This window comes from Cyprinus carpio, chromosome A18 (genome assembly GCF_018340385.1).
Source record: "Cyprinus carpio isolate SPL01 chromosome A18, ASM1834038v1, whole genome shotgun sequence".
NCBI lineage: Eukaryota > Metazoa > Chordata > Actinopteri > Cypriniformes > Cyprinidae > Cyprinus > Cyprinus carpio.
Genome location: NC_056589.1, coordinates 24,845,814 through 24,866,221, shown reverse-complemented (window position 1 = coordinate 24,866,221; position 20,408 = coordinate 24,845,814). Strand labels below are relative to the sequence as shown.

Here is a 20,408-nt window from a genome sequence, read left to right as displayed (position 1 = left end):
AATTAATGAATATTAATGTCTGTTTTGTATTTGTAAACCTCTTATTATTATAAATATTTGGCAAAAGAATAGCTTATTGAGTCTTTCATAACATTCAGGTAAAACCGTGGTTAAGTTGGCTTCAATCTGGTTTGCAACACCCACTTTTCACAATCCAGTTAATTACAGATGGATATAATCAAACCCTGACCTGAATTTTTATTTTTTAATTTTCTGCTTCAATTTGAAACCAGATATTTAAAATTGATATTTATGCATAAAAAGTTGACAAAACTCACCATCATCCAGCACCAGGGCGTCAGACAATGAACTGTCCTCTGAGCCAATATTCGCTTCTGCCGAACAAAGACAAAGACAACGACGACTTAAAAGCGAAAACTCACACACACCAACATGTCAAACAAATCTCTGCAACCTGAGCATGAACAAAAGTGCGTTAAATTAATTTTCACAGCGGAGGTTACACACAGACACATACGTTCACAGTTTTATAGGTCTATAGGGAGGTGCAATAACTCTTGCTCTCAGCATGAAAGACTTTATGGAGGAAGCACTTAATGAACTCACAGGAGCGCTGCAAAAACGTCCAAACAAACACAAAGAACAGAATTCCTCACCCTCTATGATTAAAGAGGCACGCTGTGTGGGTTTCTTCCCAGAGCGAACGCGGTGCTCGTTGATGCCATTCTCGATGTCTTGCAGCTTCTTCAGAGCGTTCAGATACGACGTCTTCCTCTGTTTCTTCAGCTTTTTGCTGCTGATGTGAGGATCTGATGCTAACCGCCGCGCTGCCTCTGTTATCTGAGACTGGATGGCAAATTCCCTCTCCAATCGCTCCAATTCCTCTTCCTAAAAAAACAGATGTAAACACACACCAAATGAGTAAACTAAGCAAAAAAACAATCATTCAAATTGCCCTTTTGTGAAATGAGCAAAACACACTCCATCAGAATAACAAGACAACTACGGCCGCCTAGTTGTCTAGTTCTCACACACACATTGAGACAGCTAAGATATTGTGGCCTCTTATCAATGCCTTCGATTAATCACCCAAAATCAACAATCATCAGCCATGTAAAACACACATACAAAGGCACAGATGACATTGTGACCTCTTACATAAATCAGCATTCTTCATTCACACAGCTAAGCCCTTTTTTTGGGTTTTGTAATCCAGCTCCTTTGGCTGACACTCAACGCATACACTGCACTATCGCCACTTCCTCTGATCATGCCAGACTGGAGCTATTTATAAACCCCTGCACACATACATGAATATCTAATAGTGGCTTGAAGAGCAGTTTATGATCAAACTATTGTGCAGCGTTTGCTGTGGTCAGGGGTTCAGAGGTTGTATGATACCAACTTTAAATCACACTATAAATACTATAATCACTGACCTCTCCTTTGGGCAGGATCTTCTGCTCGTCTAGTTTGAAGGCAGTGCCAATTTTACGTCTGACGGTGGGCGGCTCCTCCCCGGGGTCGAGAGGGTACTCTTTCGGAAGTTTTCCTGTCAGCTCCTGAAACACAGCACACTATGTTACACTCTTAATCCAGCTGTTGTTGTGTGAGTTTGAGTGAGTGAGAGCAAGATTCTAGCTCTGATCAACACCTGTGAGCAGTAAATCCAGGCTTGACTATTTGCAACACAATTTTCTTTTAATAAAGAACCCATATTGCAATTTTCCTGGTTTGTTTTGTCCCTTAATTTATGACCTTTTAAGTGATTTTTATTTAAGAGATTCTGTTATACAATTAAAGGTTTTAAGATTGACTGTATATTTAAACAAAGTACTTAAAAAATATCAAAATGTTTCAAAACAGCTTCCTATGTAGACTGCATACAGCACGTAAGCTCAGGTTTTCCAACAGAGCCGTTATGCAGAAGTGAGAAGTTGTTTCGATCCTTACCGCTTCTCTGATGCAGATGCTCTTGAGTTCCTCTATTCTCTGTCTCAGCGTCTCCTCCAGAGCTTCCTGTCTGGCCCTCAGAGCTGCCAACATGTCCTTCTTAGCGGTCTGGGAGCTATCCGACTCTTGAGAGCCTACACACACACAAACACACACACAAAGAGATCAAATCTAGGGTTGACAAGACACATTTTACCAAATATGTATGTGTGCGTTTAACCTAAAGATCAAAGATCAGAAATGTTTAAAGGTCAAATCAGTACCAGCAGCTCCAGACTTCAGCTTAAACAATCAGACTGACCTTCTTGCTTAGCAAGAGGGTGTGTACTTTACCTCTTTCAATGCTATGAAAGGGTCAAAATGTGTGTGTGTTTCCGGACAAAACTGAACAAAGGGCCCCAATGGGGCAACATTGTTTAGCAGATACTCCATGTGGATCAGAGCATGAGGCAAAGTTGTGTGTGTCTGAGATGTTTACGAGGAAGTCAGTTAAATTTTTTGGCAAGATTGGGAAGGATTACATAACAGCACCGATACCTTAATATTCCCACACAATGCTAAAGACATTACACCAGTGTTTTTTTTACCTGTGGTTGAAATTAGTCGAGCCTGTGAATGTGTGTTTTCTCACATTGAAACTATGTAGCATCATGGACAGCTTCCTGCATCTCTGCAGAGGAATGTGATTTGTCTGGTGTGTTTGGAAGGGGATAATGAGTGTGTGTGGGCAGGCAGCTGTCTGGGAATCAGTGAAGGGTCGGCAGTAATAGAGAGAGATATGACCGGGGTCACTGGCTGTGTCACTATTGTCCAGTCAAGCCTGCTACGTGTGTGTGTGTGTGTGTCTTTGGTCTATGGCTACAGAAAAAGCACTGAAACCCTAAATGTGTCCTGTCACTGTAAATCAATATGGCATGACATTTCGCAATATTCTACATTATGACTTACACTACTGTTCAAAAGTTTGAGATCAGTAACACACATATTTTTTAAAGTAATTCAAAGATTTATTCAGCAAGACTGCATATCATTGGTCAAAATTGTGTAATGTAACAAAAGATTTCTATTTAAAATAAATGTTATCTTGAACTTACAAAAAATATTAAGCAGTGCAACTGTTTTCAAGATTGATGATAAAAAGAAATGTTTCTTGAGCACCAAATTAGCATATTAGACTGATTTCTGAAGGATCATGTGACACTGAAGACTGGAGAAATGATGCTGAAAATTCAGCTTTACATCACAGGAATAAATTAAATTTTAAAATGGAAAACGATTATTTTTGTTATTTTCATTGTAATAATATTTCATAGTCTTACTGTCATTACTGTATTTTTTATCAAATAAATGCAGCCTTGGTAAAACTTCTTTCAAAAACATACAAAAAAATTAAATAAAATCTTAGCGACCCTAAACTTTTAAATGGTGTATTTTGGAATAAACAAATATTTAGAGGTATTTAAAACATTTTTTCTTGTACACACTAAGACCAGGGACATATTAAGAAAAAGTTCCAGAATCACTCTGAACATATGAGTGAACAAGAGTGGGAATTCTCGTCTCTCAGCTTCTGTGTGTTTGTGTGACAGGAGAATTTAGCTGCAAAGGGCTTTTCCACTCTGCCAAGTTTGGATTTGCTGAGTTGCCAAATAAATCCATAATTTTTGCTTCCCAGCGGAAAGCGTTCAGCATGGGGATGTGAAGTGAAAGACGTTAAGAGAAAATTAGTAATGGACACACACTTGAGCTGGGTGGGGTTCATGGGAACTCCAGAGGGGCAGAACTGTGGTGAATCTATGAAGCAAAGAAAGGCATCACACTGCATGACACAAAAACACAGAATAACTCTGTCACTGGAACAGAGTGACATTGTTCTAGAGAGCGTCTCTGTGAAATCTCTCTATCCTTTCAGACACTACATGTAAAAAGACAGGAGATTTCTGCAGCATCTGAATGCTTTACAGAGCAATGACACACACATGCACTTTTAACAGTACTGTATTTATAACAATTCTTTAAACTGACTCTTTTACTTTCCTAAGAAATGTTCCTGTTCATATGCTGACTGATTCATCAGTGCATGTTATTCTTAAAATTAACCAAAATATAATAATGTCTTCTACCTTTTTGTTTTCTGCTCATGTAACCCAAAATGCATAAGCAGGGAAAAAACAAAATTATTAACCAATAACATAAACCAGTAGAACAGCTGTATACCACCAGACTGAAAAGTAAATTTATAGTGAATGTAAAGTCAAACTTTATCTTGTTTGTTTACTTAATGTCTGTGTCTGGACTTACTGTGCACAATTCATGCATGCTTTTCAAAAGAAGAAGAAAAAACTTATAACGTACTACCTTGCTTTGCCTCTGAAGCAATTTTCCTTGTCAGATGGCATAACTGAGCCCCAACTCTTCCACTTCAACCACCTCACTACATGATGGATCCACCAAACAATTCCCAATGGATAAAATCCATTCCTACTCTCCAAATCCAAGTCCTACTCTACAATTTCTCTCTATGAATAACCAAATTCCTTCAGAAATCCTTCAGATTACAAGTGAAATGGTTTGTGAATGCTGTTTCATTTTCATATTGTCTAACCAAAGCAAACCATTCCAGGATGCAGTGAGTGTCCAAGCCTCCACAATGATCTAATCTCTCATGTGTGGTCAATGATTAAGAGGCTAAGACACATGGCTCAGATGAAAGGGGAGATCATATGACTGACACCAGGGGAGTCCTGCTAGGAGCACATTTAATTCATGATACCTGACACCACTGCAGGAGTCCAAAACCAACATCAAGGCAAGCTATTCTCACTTTCACCCCGTAGAATATTTACACACTTGTCTACACCCCAAAACTCCCAGTGTATGACATCACCATCACCATGAGATCATAAACACTAGATTCACGCATATAACAGGACAGAGTGTTTGAAGCCAATTGCACACTACAAGACTGAAGCTTGTCAACTTTTTTTAAGTTCTTTTACAACAAGCCCTAGATCATTACAAACTCATCACTAACGATACATTTCTACAGAGCTCTTAAAGGGACATGGGAGGAAAAATTATATTTCAATGCTTTTGCATTCTATTCACAAAAGTTTCTCTGGAGAGAACGTAAATGTTTTTGAGAGTGAACGCAAAGTTTCTTGGGGGAACGCAACACTTTTTCATGTGTATGCAAAGCTTCTTGGGGAATGCAATTACTGATGCAAGAGAACGCAAATGTTTTGTGAGTGAATACAAAGTTTCTTGGGGGACTGTAAGTGAATGCAAAAGTTTCTCGGGGCAACATAATACTGTTGCGCAGTAAACCAATGTTTTTCGAGTGAACGCAAAGTTTCTCGGGGGAAGGCAATAATTTTGCGAGAGAACTCAAATTTTTCATCCCATCTCATAATTTTTTCATCACCCTTAAGTGGCTCCAAAAATGTCAAACTTCGATCAACACTTTATATGTGTTTCAGGACGTAATTTCCAGATGTAGCTGTAAACAGGAAGAAAGTGAGCTTGTAATCGCACCTGTTTTGTGTGAGTGTGTGTGCGGGTTCTGACCTGAGGACAACAGGCTTCCGCTACTGCCGCTGATGATTTTGCCTTTGCTGCCCATGTTGGCCAGTTTGGAAGTCTTGAGGGTTCCTGTTTCTGTCAGGTCTATGGCTATCTCATTCAGACTGCGTGCTGCGTGGATCTTACTCTGAGAGACAGAGACAGAGAGAGTGAATGTGCTTGCCAGCTGTGTTGAGTGTGTCAGAATTTTCCAAGGGAAGAACATTCCACAGCTTTTAAAAGTGTAACAGAATCCTTGAGCAAAATCAGAGACAGATAGTTAGAAGTCTGTTTGTGTGTAAGTGTATGTGGCCCTGAGAATTGCAGAGAGATGGTTGTCTAGACAGTGAGACGGTTAGAGGTAGACCACAGAAACACACAGGAAGGTCGATGTAGTAAGAATGAGGTTATCACCCAAACACACACACACTTTGATAAAAGAAAAAGTTTGGAGACAGATTCAAAAACACAAACACACACTAACTTTGCTCTGTTTGCGGTCCAGGTAGAACTGGTGTTGGCTAATGGCCATGGCCCAGATGGATTTGATGAGGGTGGGACAGGCGTACCAGGTGTGCACGGCGATGCCACTGTGACCAAACGTCCTCCGCGTAACCGACGCCCTGCAGTTGGATCGAACACAAAACGACTTTATATTCACTGAATTTTATGACATTGTCAGTGCAGAAACAGATGCCAAAATATGTATTATTACCCAAACACATTTAAAACACTTTGTGTTTGTCATTTCAATAAATACACAGTCAAAAAACGTTACCTCCTCTAAATTGGATGAACCACAACCAAAGTTACATAAAAACAGCCAATAAACAGACCTGTGACCATTTTATGTTGACTGGCTAGTTAAGATAAAGCTTACTGATGCTTTTAAAATTTTAACAGATTTTTTTTTGCAAATTCAAGTCTTCAAAATTACAAATATCTTCCAATCACTTTAAACACAACCATCCAAAAGTTTGGGATCAGTAAGATTTTTAATGTTTTTGAAAGAAGTCTCTTATGCTCACCAAGGCTGCATTTACTTGATCAAAAATACATTAATTATTATAATTATTTTATTATTATTATAATATAAAGTGACTGTTTTCAATTTTAATATTTTGTGAAATGTAATTTATTCCTGTGATGCAAAGCTACATTTTCAGCAGCCATTACTCCCGTCTTTAGTGTCACAATCCTTCAATTTGCTACTCAAGATATATTTATTATTACCATCAATCTTGAAAGCAGTGGTGCTGTTTAATATTTTTGTCAAAACAGTCATTCATTTCAATCAATTAAACAAAAACCAACCAAACAAACCAAACAAACTACCGACCGATGAGAGACGTATGATAAAAACTCACAAAAATGCATTTAAATTCTACTGTCTGCCATATTATTAGCCACCAATATAATATATGTATTGTGTAGGAGATATGAAATGTAAACTGGTGTTAGCACATAATACTCCCAACAGCTCTGCAATGTATCGGCTTAACATACCACACACAGCACAGCCCACAAACACACACACATCATTTACACTGTGGTCAAACCCAGCGCACGTGTGTGTGTCCTGTGATGGGCTTTATAAAAACCTCCAGGCCCCTCCACTAGAACAAAGATAAACAGCAGACCCTTGTGTTCTGACTCTTATCAAAACTGTATTAGTGTATGTGTTGCATTGAGTTGAACTGAATGACAGTGAAATTAACAAGAAGAAAAATACATCATAGTCCCTCATGCTGCAAAATAAACAGATTGTTTCATCTTCCTAAACTGTTTTGCTCTCTTTCATGTCTTATTTCCTCAGCCTCCAGCACTTCTGTGAACTCCCTCTGTGTTCTCCTCGATTCTGGGCTGTCGTGGTTGTTGTTTGAACAGCGTGAATGAGGCGGTTTATCTGTCAGAATCTGAGGCAGCATGTGCTGCTGCTTTTGGCAGCGTCTGCTCTCCTGAAGAGACTATCCAGCCCTCGGCACGCACTGATGATGTCATGAGGGCCTGATTAAACCCTAAACACATCCCAATATCGACAGAAAGAGAGTGAGAACAAACTGAAGATATGAAACAATCCCAGTTTTGACAGAATGAGAGAGAGAAGCAGAAAAACGAGATGAACTCAAACCACATCTCTTTCTCTACCGACAGACAGAGAAAACGAGGAGGATATGTTTTTGTTCATTTGTTCCACTTGTACTTCTGCGCTCTTCTCCACAGGACACAGGAAGTCAGAGATTTCAATCCAATAACAAATAGCTTAACTAAGTGAACACTTGTGGGCAGAATCCAACCAGATGTAGCTACGAACATTTACCTACAAAAATTCTCTTCATGAACAGGAAGCCACAAAATGGGTTTTCCAGTCAAAGTCTGATATATTTTCAAGATTAAACATCAACAAAATTTGTATAACTGATGTGTAGATGCTATATAAAGATGTTCCTCCATTTAAATAGCACCAAAACAGCGTCATAATCTACCCTATTTTATTCTTGTTGCTAGTTAATAATCCGATGTAAAACTCAGTACATCATCCCACGCAAGTAATCCAAATGATTCCCACACTGGAATCCAAAAGAATCAAAGGTAAAACATACATGCTGAGATCTTTCAAATGTTTCATGAGATCTAAACAAACTTGTCTTTAAAAACCCCTGCTGGGTTGGAGTGAAAGTGGTACCCACAACATGTCCCGTCAGTGTATTTGACACATTGTATGTAAGCCTATATAGTCCATGACCTGTGTGTGTGAGCGGACACGTGTAGGCTGTAATGTAGATTTACCTTCTCGGGTCATGGACTTCCACTGAGAACTTCTTCTCCCTGAAGTACAGGTTCTCCAACTGTCTCCATTGGAACACCTGCAGAGATGAGAGAACGTTTTTACAACATTCCCAAAACCTCAATCAAACAATCCACGGATGGTACTCCAATGTCTTCAAACTGTAAACTCCTTCCAGATCAGAAAACTAAAGGAAAAGGCATTAAAATAAAATCCAGAAGGTAAGTCCAAGCCAAGATATTTTTCTTTACTTATGGTGAGTGTGAGTCTGTAAAATCCTCCTTAAGCACAGGGGAACAATGAGTCCTCCTCTGTATGTGTGTAGAAAGAGAGAGACTGTTTGGATCAAGAGATGGAGAGCGAGAGAGCATGCAAAAGTGGGAGTAGTCAGCCCCCTTCCAAGCCTCTCCTCCCTCAGGAACACACACTTCCTGTGTAGGCGGGGTTTATGAGAGTTCAGAGCCATGTGTTTGTGTGTGTGCTATAGTAACCCCTTAAAACACAGCGCAACAGCTTTGTTAAATTCCTCCACCTCTTTTCCCTTCATTCACTCAAGAAACCAGGTTCTGGTTCTCATTACACGCCATCACGCACTCACACAGCTGTCTGCGAATCACACACTGGACTCCTGGAGCCATCAGCTGCACAGACACAAAGAAAATGCAATAGAAATAGAGAGTGGTGGAAAAAGTTGTATGAATATGCGTTTGCTGAAACTATTGCTTTCATTTAATAAGAAAAAGAGCCCTATACACTAATTCCATTGTATATAAAAAGTATACAATATATCTAAACAATCAAATACGTCCATAATTACTGTTAATAGTCATTAAAAGAACTTTGCATTCTACATTCTTTGGCAAAGACCTTGATTTAAGGAAAAAAAAAGAAAAATAAAGGAAAAGAGGAATGAAAAAATTATGGAAGAGAGTGGAGAGAGGAGGGGGTTAGCTTGAAGAGCTCAAGAATTTTAAGAGCCTGGGAAAACAATGGACAGATGAAGGAAGAGGGGAGGGAAGGAACATAGTTACACACACACAACTATTTCCACATATATCATCAGGACTGGGAATTAAGAAATGGTTCCATTTTTAAAAATCTACTGGAACCAAATGATTTTCACAACATTAGGTTCTAATAATGGTCCTTAAACATCTGCAACATTCCACTGATGCAGATAAAATACTGCATTAAAATAGTCTAAAATTTTAAATGAGACTATAATATAAATCGCATTTGGTATGAATCAATGAACTGTAATATAAATCAAAGAAATGAGAGAGAAAGTCCAGTTGCTGCAAAATAATTAAAAAAGAATCATAAGAATACAGATTTATGAACTACAATTTGTGAACAAATGACTCTTTTTGAGGCAGTTTTTTAAAGAATCTTATGAATCAGTCCCTAAAATAACACTGAAATAATACTAAAATAACACATTTTATAATAATTAAAATAACATGAAAGTAATATAGTAATAAAACTAATAAATAACATTAAAATATTTTACCAAAGATAGGATTGTTTTGTTTGGTACAATGTTCTTCAATAGTACTAAACAAATTGTTAATTCAATTAAAATTTATTTGTAAAGCACAGAGTATACCAAAGTTCTGTACTATTAAAAGAAGTAATTTAGATAAAACAGAGGAACGTTAAACCAGAATATTTAAATTCGTTCTGATTTCCATCCCAAAATATCTTAGACAGAGCAACTGAACAACACAGAGATGTTGATGAAGTGAATGTTTCCTGGTGTTTATGAGGTACTTTGATGGTCTCATGGGACCAAGAACAAACTTGACCCTCAAAACTTTCAAAACAACTTTCATTATGGAGATACAAATCTCTCTCTCCTTAAGAGAGCGGGAGGGAGAGGAAAAAGAAAGTGAGGGAGGCTGCAATGTTCCATGACATCTAAACACTCTGTAGCATGGTGCAGTTATAATAGCCAATGAGGCATGGAGCATTAACCACACCAGAATATTTTGGGCACAGTGAGGTGGAACTGGGGGCTTCAGCTTTTGTTCTGGATTGAGACAATCTCATCTGAAAGTGTGTGTGATTTTGAGGCTTTCAGTCACGAGAGGCTGTAAGAGAGAAAAGGCATTTCAAAGGGGGCCCATGTGCCCAGTGATGTGATGAATCCTGGTTAGTTCTAGCACATATTTCACTGACAGCTGAACCGCGTTTTAGTCCTCATGTTGTTTGGTTATTTAGATCTCTGGAAACAGGGTTAAATCTTGTTCTGGACTTCAAAGGATTTTAAATGAAGGCTCACAGCCATGGTGATGGGGTCCAGAGATTGGCTATGCGTGTATCTGAAAACCCCACCTCAGTTCTGATGGAGCTGATTCCAGTCAAGTCTGATGTTAGCATGCAGTTAAACTAAAAACTCACATGCATGCAAACAACACACACACAAATGCTGAGTGAAATAGTCTATTCTTAATCAGATGGTACCATTTTCCTTAATACTTTTCATTAAAATAGATTTACACTACCATTCAAAAGTTTGGGGTATGACTTTTGACTTTCTTTTTTTTTAAAGAAATCAATACTGTTATTCAGTAAAGATGCATTAAATTTATTGAATTGGCAGTAAAGACATTTACAATGTTAGAAAATATTTCTATTTCAAATAAAGGCTGTTCTTTTGAGCTTTCTATTCAGCAAAAAATAATAAAAACAAATAATAATAATAATAATTCAATGCATTCTGAAAACAATGCAAAAGCTAACCCCTTATTGAAACATAATCCTATCTAGAATTCAAGCACATAGCTATATATATTTATATGTCTGTAAGTATAAGGATCACTAAATATAGGGCTTATATGACTATAATTTTTCTGGTCGACTATAGTCCATTTTAAGCATTACACATATTTATTAATAAACCATTTAAATCTCAAGATTTTAATTGCAGCGCATCAATAAGTTCACGCAGAGCCGCTAAGCACACTGGCAGAAGTAATGCATCCTGAATGTTCAGGGAAAAACATTAAGATTAATCTGCAAACATTTTAATGTTTTATTTTTCGGCTTACTGAATGAGCGCACTGACATCATAAACAGTAGTGGAGGCCTGCATTTTCACAGGATTACGAAAGATGAGAATATTTGCTTTTTTCAGATTTGATTTGAAACTAGACATTCACTCTCTCTCTCTCTGTAATGACGGAGTATTCTATAAGAGAAAGTGACCGCACCGGCGCCTCCATATATATATGTCCTGTCAGTGAGTATGCACTACTATTCAGCTTTCACACTCAGCGCTCAAGTTCACAGAGGCACTTGAATAGAAAGCGCATCCTGTTTTCTACATTACCATTACAAAAGAGTGGCCATGTAATTGTGTTGCTAAATAAACTTACAGGCTTTACAGATGATTGAGTATTATTCTGATTTGATGACCTGAATGCACAGCATTTTTTAAGAGATGTACTGTATTACGGCGCCAAAATCCAGCAGTGATGTGCTACAATGAGCTTTCTCACCTCAGTGACACTTGAATAGCGCATATTATTATAACGTACAACGCCCATGCTGCAGTCTGTCTGTACATAGAATAATACAAGAAGCCCCCACCCACGCCCATGCTGCAGTCTGTCTGTACATAGAATAATACAAGAAGCCCCCACCCCTCTCTCTCACAAAGACATTAAGAGACACTCAGGAAGACTGTGTGTGTGTGGCATGGTATTTACTAAGCCAGAGCTATAACGAGTGCTTATGAGAAAAGACAGGGAATTGGAAAGGTCAAAGGTCACTAGCAGCAGACAGGACGAAAACAATCACCGGTGACTAAAGGGTTCCAATCCCATGATTCATAAGTACAACGTCACATCTGGCAAGAAGGGCAGCTATACACTTCTTAGATTAGCTATGCTGTGCATTTGTTTTACAAGGCAAGAATCTTTCAGTTAGTGGAGCTAATGAGCTAATCTAAACCAATCAGAAACAGCCACACACGCCAGTTTTTGGGGAATGGTCCCGGATTCGTCAGAAGCACTGATGTTTCCAGTATGTTTTGTGTTGTCAGGGTGACAGCAATTCTGCGTGTGTCTGCTGCTGGGTTTCCTGTTGCGGGATTTGGAGTCAGCAAGGCTGCTGAAGGGAGTTTAGGTAGAGGACAATAGCTCTTGAGAAACATACGCACCCCAATTCAAGATGAAACCACAAATGTACGCGTCACACCTCTGTGTAACATTACACACACACTTTGGCCCAAATGCTCTGCAGTTTCTCATTGGGAGAGGGTTTAAATTAGTTGGAAACTCATTAAATAAACCCAACCACTAACTCACCAAGTCTGAAACTTTTAGTGTGTGGCATATTTAACTGTATATCCCGCAGTCTCTCACACACACTGCCTACAGATGGAGAACAGCCACAAACCATTAGCGCATGTGAGCTTATCATCAAAACATTAAAACATGCATATGTAAGGAAGGCAAACTGTGAAATGAGAACATTAGTGGCAATGACCCATCTGAAATGCAGATCAGTGGAAAGTTGCAGTCTGGCATTTAAACATAGGGCTAGATGTCTGATTGTTCTTTGTGAATAAAGTAATAGTTCACACAAGACTGAATATATTGTCACCATTTACTAACTCTCATGTCATTTCAAACCTGTAGGACTTGTTTTCTTCTGTTGAACATAAAAGAAGATATTTTGAAAATACAATAACAGTCAATAGGGTCCAATATTGTTGTGATTTGCACTGTATCAACAAAAACACTTTAAACCTTCATTAAACTATATTATTTTGTGTTCTACAGTAGAAAAATAAGTATTACAGGTTTGGATCATCAGAGTGAGTAAATGATGACGTTCATTTTTGGTTGAACTATCCCTTTAAATTGTCATCCAGGTTTAGTTGGATTTGTCAGTAAACTATAATTTTGTTTAGTTTGCATCTGTGGCATTTTTGCAGACGCGTCAGTTCTTCTCTCTGGTTTCTCTTCCCTCCATTCTCAGCTGCTCTCTGCTGTGTTGTTTCATTTCAACTTTCGGTTTCTGTAACAGATCCTTCTCTGTAAATAGGCCTGAGTTTGGCTTTGAGCTTGGCTGGACTTTCTACTTTGAACGCTATTTTTAGCTTGCGGTTTTGGGAAAGGTTTTTCTGTTCCTCACCACAGGCTGAAGTTTTTTGTCTGTCCTTTGGAGAGAACTTAAATACAGGTCTGTGCTGTGAGAATGGAAAACCAAAGCCAGCAGGACACACACCTGAAGTAAAGTCATTCCGACAGCAAGCGTTTCTTCTGACTGGGATGTATTTGTAGCATTTCAGTTACCTGGTGTCCCTGATCGTCTGTCTGGAAATTTGAGAGTCTCTGTCTAAAGTTACAAAAAACGCTATGGGGTCAGACCGCCAGAGGTCATGACCTACCTGAAGTCACTACACCCAAGTTTCAGACGGTCAGATTTGTCTTGGCTGATGTCATGAGGTTAAGCAAAGGTGACCAAGTGATGAACCAATGTTCATACACATGCACAAACACACAACTGAAGAAACTCATGCTAAGTTTCAAAACAAAGCGTAAGGGAAACTGCTTACATCCACTGTATTTTCTGCAAAGCGTAGAGTTTTAAAGGAGAAGTGGGATTTTTTTCCCTCCCTCATGAAGAAACAAAGAGCTTTTCTTAAAAAGCACTGTCATAAGCTACATTTTAAGTAGTGACTATGGTTCTGGTAGGTTGCCTAAGTAAAAAGAGACTTATTTGTCTATTTTATCGCCTGACAAGTAACTCAGACTGCTTAGAAAAGTAATGGCACACCTCTCAACAACAAGTGTCATAGTTTAAGGTCTTGTTCATGTCTGTAGCACAAATGGTGAGGGATGAATTATGCCAAGCACAACTAATTACCATCAGGGAGGTAAAACTATTACAGGATGACCAAGATGAAGAGATGTGAAGGGAGGGCAAACAGAAGTCAAACTGCAGTAAGTCCACAGAGGATAGACAGTCTTACCTTTCTTGGTTTGACTTTGTCCTGGTAGTCATATTGAAAAATGCCTTTATAACTCAAACCCAGCCACCACGGGATACCCTGCTTATCCTGAAAGAGAGAAAGAGTGAGAAAAAGAGAGCATTAATGCACACACACACATCGATAAGAAAAGAAGTGTCAGCTCATGGTTGATGACAGCACGATTATCTTAAACACACTGAGTCTTAAGCATCCTTTAACACTTTTAAGTCAAGAGCGATACTATAGGTCGTGTGAATGTGTGTGTGTGGACTGATGGCTGTGATTATAAATTTTCCCTCAGAGCACACTGACCCACCTTAACAGCGTAATAATGCACTCCATATGTGGGTAACGACTCCACTATACTCATATAACTGTGAGAGAGAAGAAATAAGAAATCTCTGACAGTATGTTATGAATGTTACATATGCAGACAATTTACAATAGCAGTGAACACATGGGAGTGGATCTCAGAAGTAGTCACTGAGACTTGCAAAAACAAGCAAACGAAAAGTATTTGGATACTTTAGGCACAGTTAGATTTTCACACTTTTCAAGCAAAACATTTTCCTAAAAGAGGATTTAGTATAAAACAAGTATAAAAGAACACATACTGTATTCAAAATTAAAGGTAGAGTTCACTCAAAAAAAACACAAATGACAAAATAAAAGTCAACAGTGTAAAGCATCAAATCTCATTGGTTCTTACACGCCATGTGACCATGTGTGATAATTTTTTATGTTTGTATCGCCAATGACTCCACTGATTCCTAATATGGACAAAAAACAGTTAAAATATCTGATATTTTCTTTTGTGTTCTACAAAAGTTGTTTTTGAAATGACATGAGGGTGACCAAATGATGATGTTTCATTTTTGGGTGAACTATTCCTTTAAGATAAAATGCTTTTGGACATTTTCTGCTCATCAAACTTAGAAGAACGTTTTTGGTCATGACAATATTCTTTACTTACTTGACAATTGCCTGGCCTCTGGACTGTCCACTTAGCTTCTTATAGTGCTCAATTACCCGGTCCTCACTACAACAAAACACAACACACACACACACACACACACACACACACACACACACACACACACACACACACACACACAGAGATTAGCAGAAACAGATGACAATGCTCATGAGAACGTGGCTGTCAACTTATTTAAATTTCACAGGAACACCAAACAAACAAGAGTGAAGGCTTACAGATGTACAGAGACACAGCCAATAAAATACAACACCATGAAGGAGATAAGTTCATTCTTAGAACAGGAAGTACACCAGCCTGCTCAATATGAATGTGTGAGTGAGTGTGTCTCAGAACGGCAGCATCTGTGAAACACTTCATTCACATCAAATAGAATTCTAGGAAAATTAGGTTAGAGAATTATTCTGGGGAATCCTTTCCCATGGTGCTAAGAGAACACAGAGCAGATACATCTCATTAATACCTCTCCATTATCAGCTGACAGCTGTGTGTGTGTGTGTGTGTGTCTCACCAGTATGCAAGTGAAGGGTGCTCCTTCAGTGCTTGTGTAGGCAATGCTGGCAGTTTCTTCAGATCAGACCTAGTAGCATCATTACTGTAAAAATAACACAAAATGCTCAGAAAAAGAAGCACCTAACAGAAGCACCTGGCCTAACAGAGCGAAAAATCAGTCAATCAGAATCACAGAAAAGAGACAGAAGACACATAAGGCAAATTAAAGTACTTCAAATATTTTAATTATTATAATTATTATTTTAATTATAGTTGTGCAAATGATAATAATTTTCACATGACCAGCCTTCATCTTGGAAATGACAATCAAGGTTATCGGGACATTCCACGCATACAAAATGTGAGCAATTTATATAACGCATAATGCAAAAATTAGGATAGTATGGTAGTGTGGCCATTCTGAACACAGAATGATGGAGAGGTTGAGAGGAAGTGTAAGAGGTAGAGGAGATTGAGTCAAAGAAAATAGTGAAAGATTAAAGCTGTATGGATGCACAAGTGACAGATTTGTAGCCAAGATACTATGTGTAGAAAGTGTTTGTGTAAGTGTGTGTGTGTGTGAGAGAGATGGAGGGAGCCAGAGGTTAGTGTGTGTAATTTAACACTGTTTATCCTCTGCATTCCATTTCCTCCCCTCTGTCTCCATTCCCAGGGTTCACACCCCCATATCACTCTTTCTCTCTCTCTCTCCATCTCTCTTGAATCGTGTGCATGTGCTTATGTGAGAAGGAGAGTTTGATATACGCCACAAATCGGATCTGCTTTCACTCTGCAATGACACTCTGATAGAGACTTTGAGAGCATGTGAGTGCAAAAGAGGTCACTGGAAGGTGATTCATTCATTCAAACCAGCCTCTTACCTCGTGAAGTCTCCTTTAGCTTCCTGTGGGAGAAAAAAAGACATATTTTAGTACCAATAATGAGTGTTTGATGGTAGACGAGACCGCTTGGAAAGATTGTATCCTCTGATACACAGAACAGTGCATGTGTGTCTCAGTAGGGGATGTAGTCGCAGCCATCTGGACTGAATCCTCCAAAAGGTCAAACACGCATAACATACCTGATACTATACCTGGATCACACATACACAGAGTCATAAAGGAAAACCATATTTCTCCAAAGTATTTCCCTCGTATAGATAACTTACAGTACAAAGGAAACTTCCTGTTTTAGATTTAAAATAAAGCACCCCGTCAGACTGAAATACTGTAGTGACCTGAATATGACTCTGTAACGCTTACACACGCGTATTTGAGATAAATGTACTTTATGAAAGTTCATTGGAAGGTTTATGAAGGTGCACAAAATTATGAACAGCCCCACATGATCTTACCTGTAAGATATAGGAGGCCAGTTCAAACACCACCTCGCTGTCCACCTCTATGAGCTCCTGGAGAAAGACAGAGAGAAAGAGACCCTTAAGTTCAGGATCACAGCATACAGGACATCTCCATTCATCTGTCTCTTATCTTATCTCTCTCACTTTTAATGACCTGATCTGCTTACTTATCACTGAAGGGTCTATGCAAATCACTTCAGCTATTTCCTGTGTAATCAATAGCAGGACAAAGCCACATACACACACATGGGTTTTAGGTGAGGGTTTTTTTGAAGTGTAGGGGGTCTTGATTACTTCAATGACAAATTCAAACGGAGCGAATCGTTACCTTTGCTTAACAAGAATTTCAGGAATGTCACACACATTCACACACACACACACACACACACACACACACACACACACACACACACACACACACACACACACACACACACACACACACACACACACACACACACACACACACACAGTACTGGCATATATTGGAAAGCTGACTCTAGAGTAAAGTGTGAGCAATGACCTCATGGTGGGAATGTGCGGTATGTGACCAGTGGCACACACACACAAACACACATTCACCAAACGGAATGTTTTTGGAAGAATTAAGCACTTTTATTAAAACAAATTAAAACTAAAGCAGAATAACAGCTTTTGCAAATATTTATTATATTTTTATTATATTTATCATAAACACTACCATCCAAAAGTTTGGGGTTCAAAAAATATTTAAAAATGCAATTTATTCCTGTGATGCAAAGCTGAATTTTTAGCAGCCATCACTCCAGGCCTTCAGAAATCATTCTAATGATTTGCTGCTCAAGATACATTTCTTATTATTATCAATATTGAAAACAGTTGTGGTGCTTTTATTTTTGTGGAAACAGTTTTTCTTTTCAACAAAGTTCAGCATTTATTTGAAACTGAAATCTTCTGTAACAATGACTACGTTTGCATGTGCACCAATAATGTGATTATTTCCAATAATCAGAGTAAGGACTTAAAGGGTTACTCAACCCCAAAATTTGTGCTGTGGAGTATGCGAATAATGACGGTAAATGTAATGTATTCTGCAAATATTCAGAATGTTGAAAATTGTATGTAAACTGGAGTGAATAGGTCTGTGTCATGTAAACGTCTTACTGTGATTAAAGGGATACTCCACCCCAAAATGAAAATTTTGTCATTAATCACTAACTCCTATGTCGTTCCAAACCTGTAAAAGCTTTGTTTGTGTTTGGAACACAATTTAAGCCACGACACAAGTATACGTTTTCTACAAAAACAGCTCATCCATGCAGTACGGCTGACACAATAGCGTACGCTGCTTGCGTCCAGCAGATATTCTCCAAAATGGTGCTACGGTGATGTGGGGAGACACAGAGGAGACAAATTGTTGAATAAAGTCGTTAATTTTGTTTTCTTCGAATACAAAAAGTATTCTCGTCACTTCATAACATTACGGTTGAACCACTGATGGCAGATGGACTATTCTGACGATGTCTTTCATACTTTTCTGGACCTTGACAGTGTAACTTACTTGCCAGTCAATGGGACAGTCACAAACCTCCTGGTTTTCATCCAAAATATCTTAAAATGTGTTCCGAAGGCGAACAAAGCTTTTACGGGTTTGGAACAACATGGTGGTAAGTGATTAATGACAAAATTTTCATCCCTTTAATCACAGTAAGACGTTTACATGACACAAGCAGACCTATTCACTCCAATTTACATGCAATTTTCAACATTCTGACTATTTGCAGAAGTATGGTTACATTTACCGTCATTATATACTCCACAGCACAAATGATGAACTCATAGGTGTATTACTGGCCACTGTACACTTACATCAAATACAAAACACGGTTATAGATATTTGGAAGGTTATTTGGTGCCGTGATGAACACTGCAATGTTGCGATCTCACAAAGTTCCATTATAATCTGTTATTTATAATCTGTTATCTTAATAGCATTATTTTGATCAAAGAACTGCGTTTACATGAGGTAATGTTCAATCACAATATTGCCAAAATCCCATTATAATCGAATAATGAGGGTGCATGTAAACGCACTCAATGTCTAGTCCAAACTTTTGAATCATGGTATGCATAATAAATCAAATGTAATATACGTTTTTAGGTGCTAGTGAAGAGCTTGGTACTCTGCACATTCTTACAGTACCATCAGTCAGTCAGCACTGCCATTATGTCATTTTCCAGAGAAATCTGTAATGTTGCATTTATAAGGTGCTCCATAGGCACAGATGGAAGTAACAAATGGATGTGAAGGGGTATAAGCTAACACTGCCCTCTAGTGATACAACAGTGACAACAGTTTACCTTATAGATGCAGGACTTAGCATTGAGGAAGAACAACTCTATTGTGGCATTGTCCTTAAGGTAAGAAATACTTTCTATGTAGAACCTGTAGAAGAGAAAAAAAAAGTACATCAAAATACATCTAAAGTTTAAAAACATTACAATATACACAATTAACAGATTAAGACAGCCAAACACAATTGTTTAGTTGTGAGTATTTGATTTAAAATTGTTCAGTATGAGTAACCAATTCTGAATTCACTTCAGCAGGTTCATTCAGACAGTTTGAGAGAAACAATGTATTAAATACGCAGACTCAATGACCAATCACTAGAGGGCATCATAAACACTATATCCTCTTGCTGTCTCCATCCCTCTCAAAACCCACAAAAAGAAAACCATTTCCACTGTGCAAGCTTCATTTAGCAGTCAGATTAGAGGTAGTGGGAACAACAACACCAAACAAACATATTAAATCAGCATAAATAAATAAGTGTTCTCAGCATGGCATTTTTAATTTCAGCTGAAGACTGAAGCTGTGACATTCACACACATGGACAGTTACACAGACACACACATGCATAGACACATATGTACAGATGTATGTAAACTGATAATATGACCTTGAACATACACTGAGACATACAATGAACTTAAAATGAACCCTACAACACATGATACACGAAGACACATGCTTTGAATCCATGGCTGACTGTTAAAGTAGCGAAAGAAATGAGAGAGTCAGAAAACGAGTGAAAGTGAGAGAGATTAAAGTGATTAGAACTGTATTGACAGCTGGTTTAATTTGAGATGTGAGTGAGACAGAGCCTTAAACGCATCAAAGACTTTAGCTCACTCCAATCAATAGCCCAATCACGAGCAGAAAGGACAACACACACATGCACACTGATTCACACAGGACCTTATGGATGCATTAAAAACTAAAAATTTTTTAACTGTACTGACATAGCTATTGCTATTGCTATTGCTCAAGAAA

The 20,408-nt window shown here is 38.3% G+C and overlaps 1 protein-coding gene across 14 annotated transcripts in view; it reads right to left on the bottom strand.

Moving 5' to 3' along the window:
- Positions 1-20,408, bottom strand: part of LOC109065548 (FERM domain-containing protein 4A-like) — a 137,498-nt gene that overhangs the window by 8,502 nt on the left and 108,588 nt on the right. For 8 of the 14 annotated variants that reach the window (XM_042775595.1, XM_042775596.1, XM_042775594.1 and 5 more), the window contains exons 5-18: positions 19,433-19,517; positions 17,087-17,143; positions 16,614-16,636; positions 15,752-15,835; positions 15,220-15,285; positions 14,563-14,620; positions 14,247-14,333; positions 8,266-8,342; positions 5,960-6,101; positions 5,482-5,623; positions 1,915-2,048; positions 1,401-1,523; positions 618-849; positions 279-335 (exon numbers count right to left, since the gene is read on the bottom strand). In XM_042775595.1, coding sequence (XP_042631529.1) covers positions 279-335; positions 618-849; positions 1,401-1,523; positions 1,915-2,048; positions 5,482-5,623; positions 5,960-6,101; positions 8,266-8,342; positions 14,247-14,333; positions 14,563-14,620; positions 15,220-15,285; positions 15,752-15,835; positions 16,614-16,636; positions 17,087-17,143; positions 19,433-19,517 — 1,367 coding nt within the window. Of the gene's footprint in view, positions 1-278; positions 336-617; positions 850-1,400; positions 1,524-1,914; positions 2,049-5,481; positions 5,624-5,959; positions 6,102-8,265; positions 8,343-8,514; positions 9,436-14,246; positions 14,334-14,562; positions 14,621-15,219; positions 15,286-15,751; positions 15,836-16,613; positions 16,637-17,086; positions 17,144-19,432; positions 19,518-20,408 lie in introns of those variants that run through there. The other 6 variants (XM_042775592.1, XM_042775586.1, XM_042775588.1 and 3 more) reach the window with 3 other exon arrangements.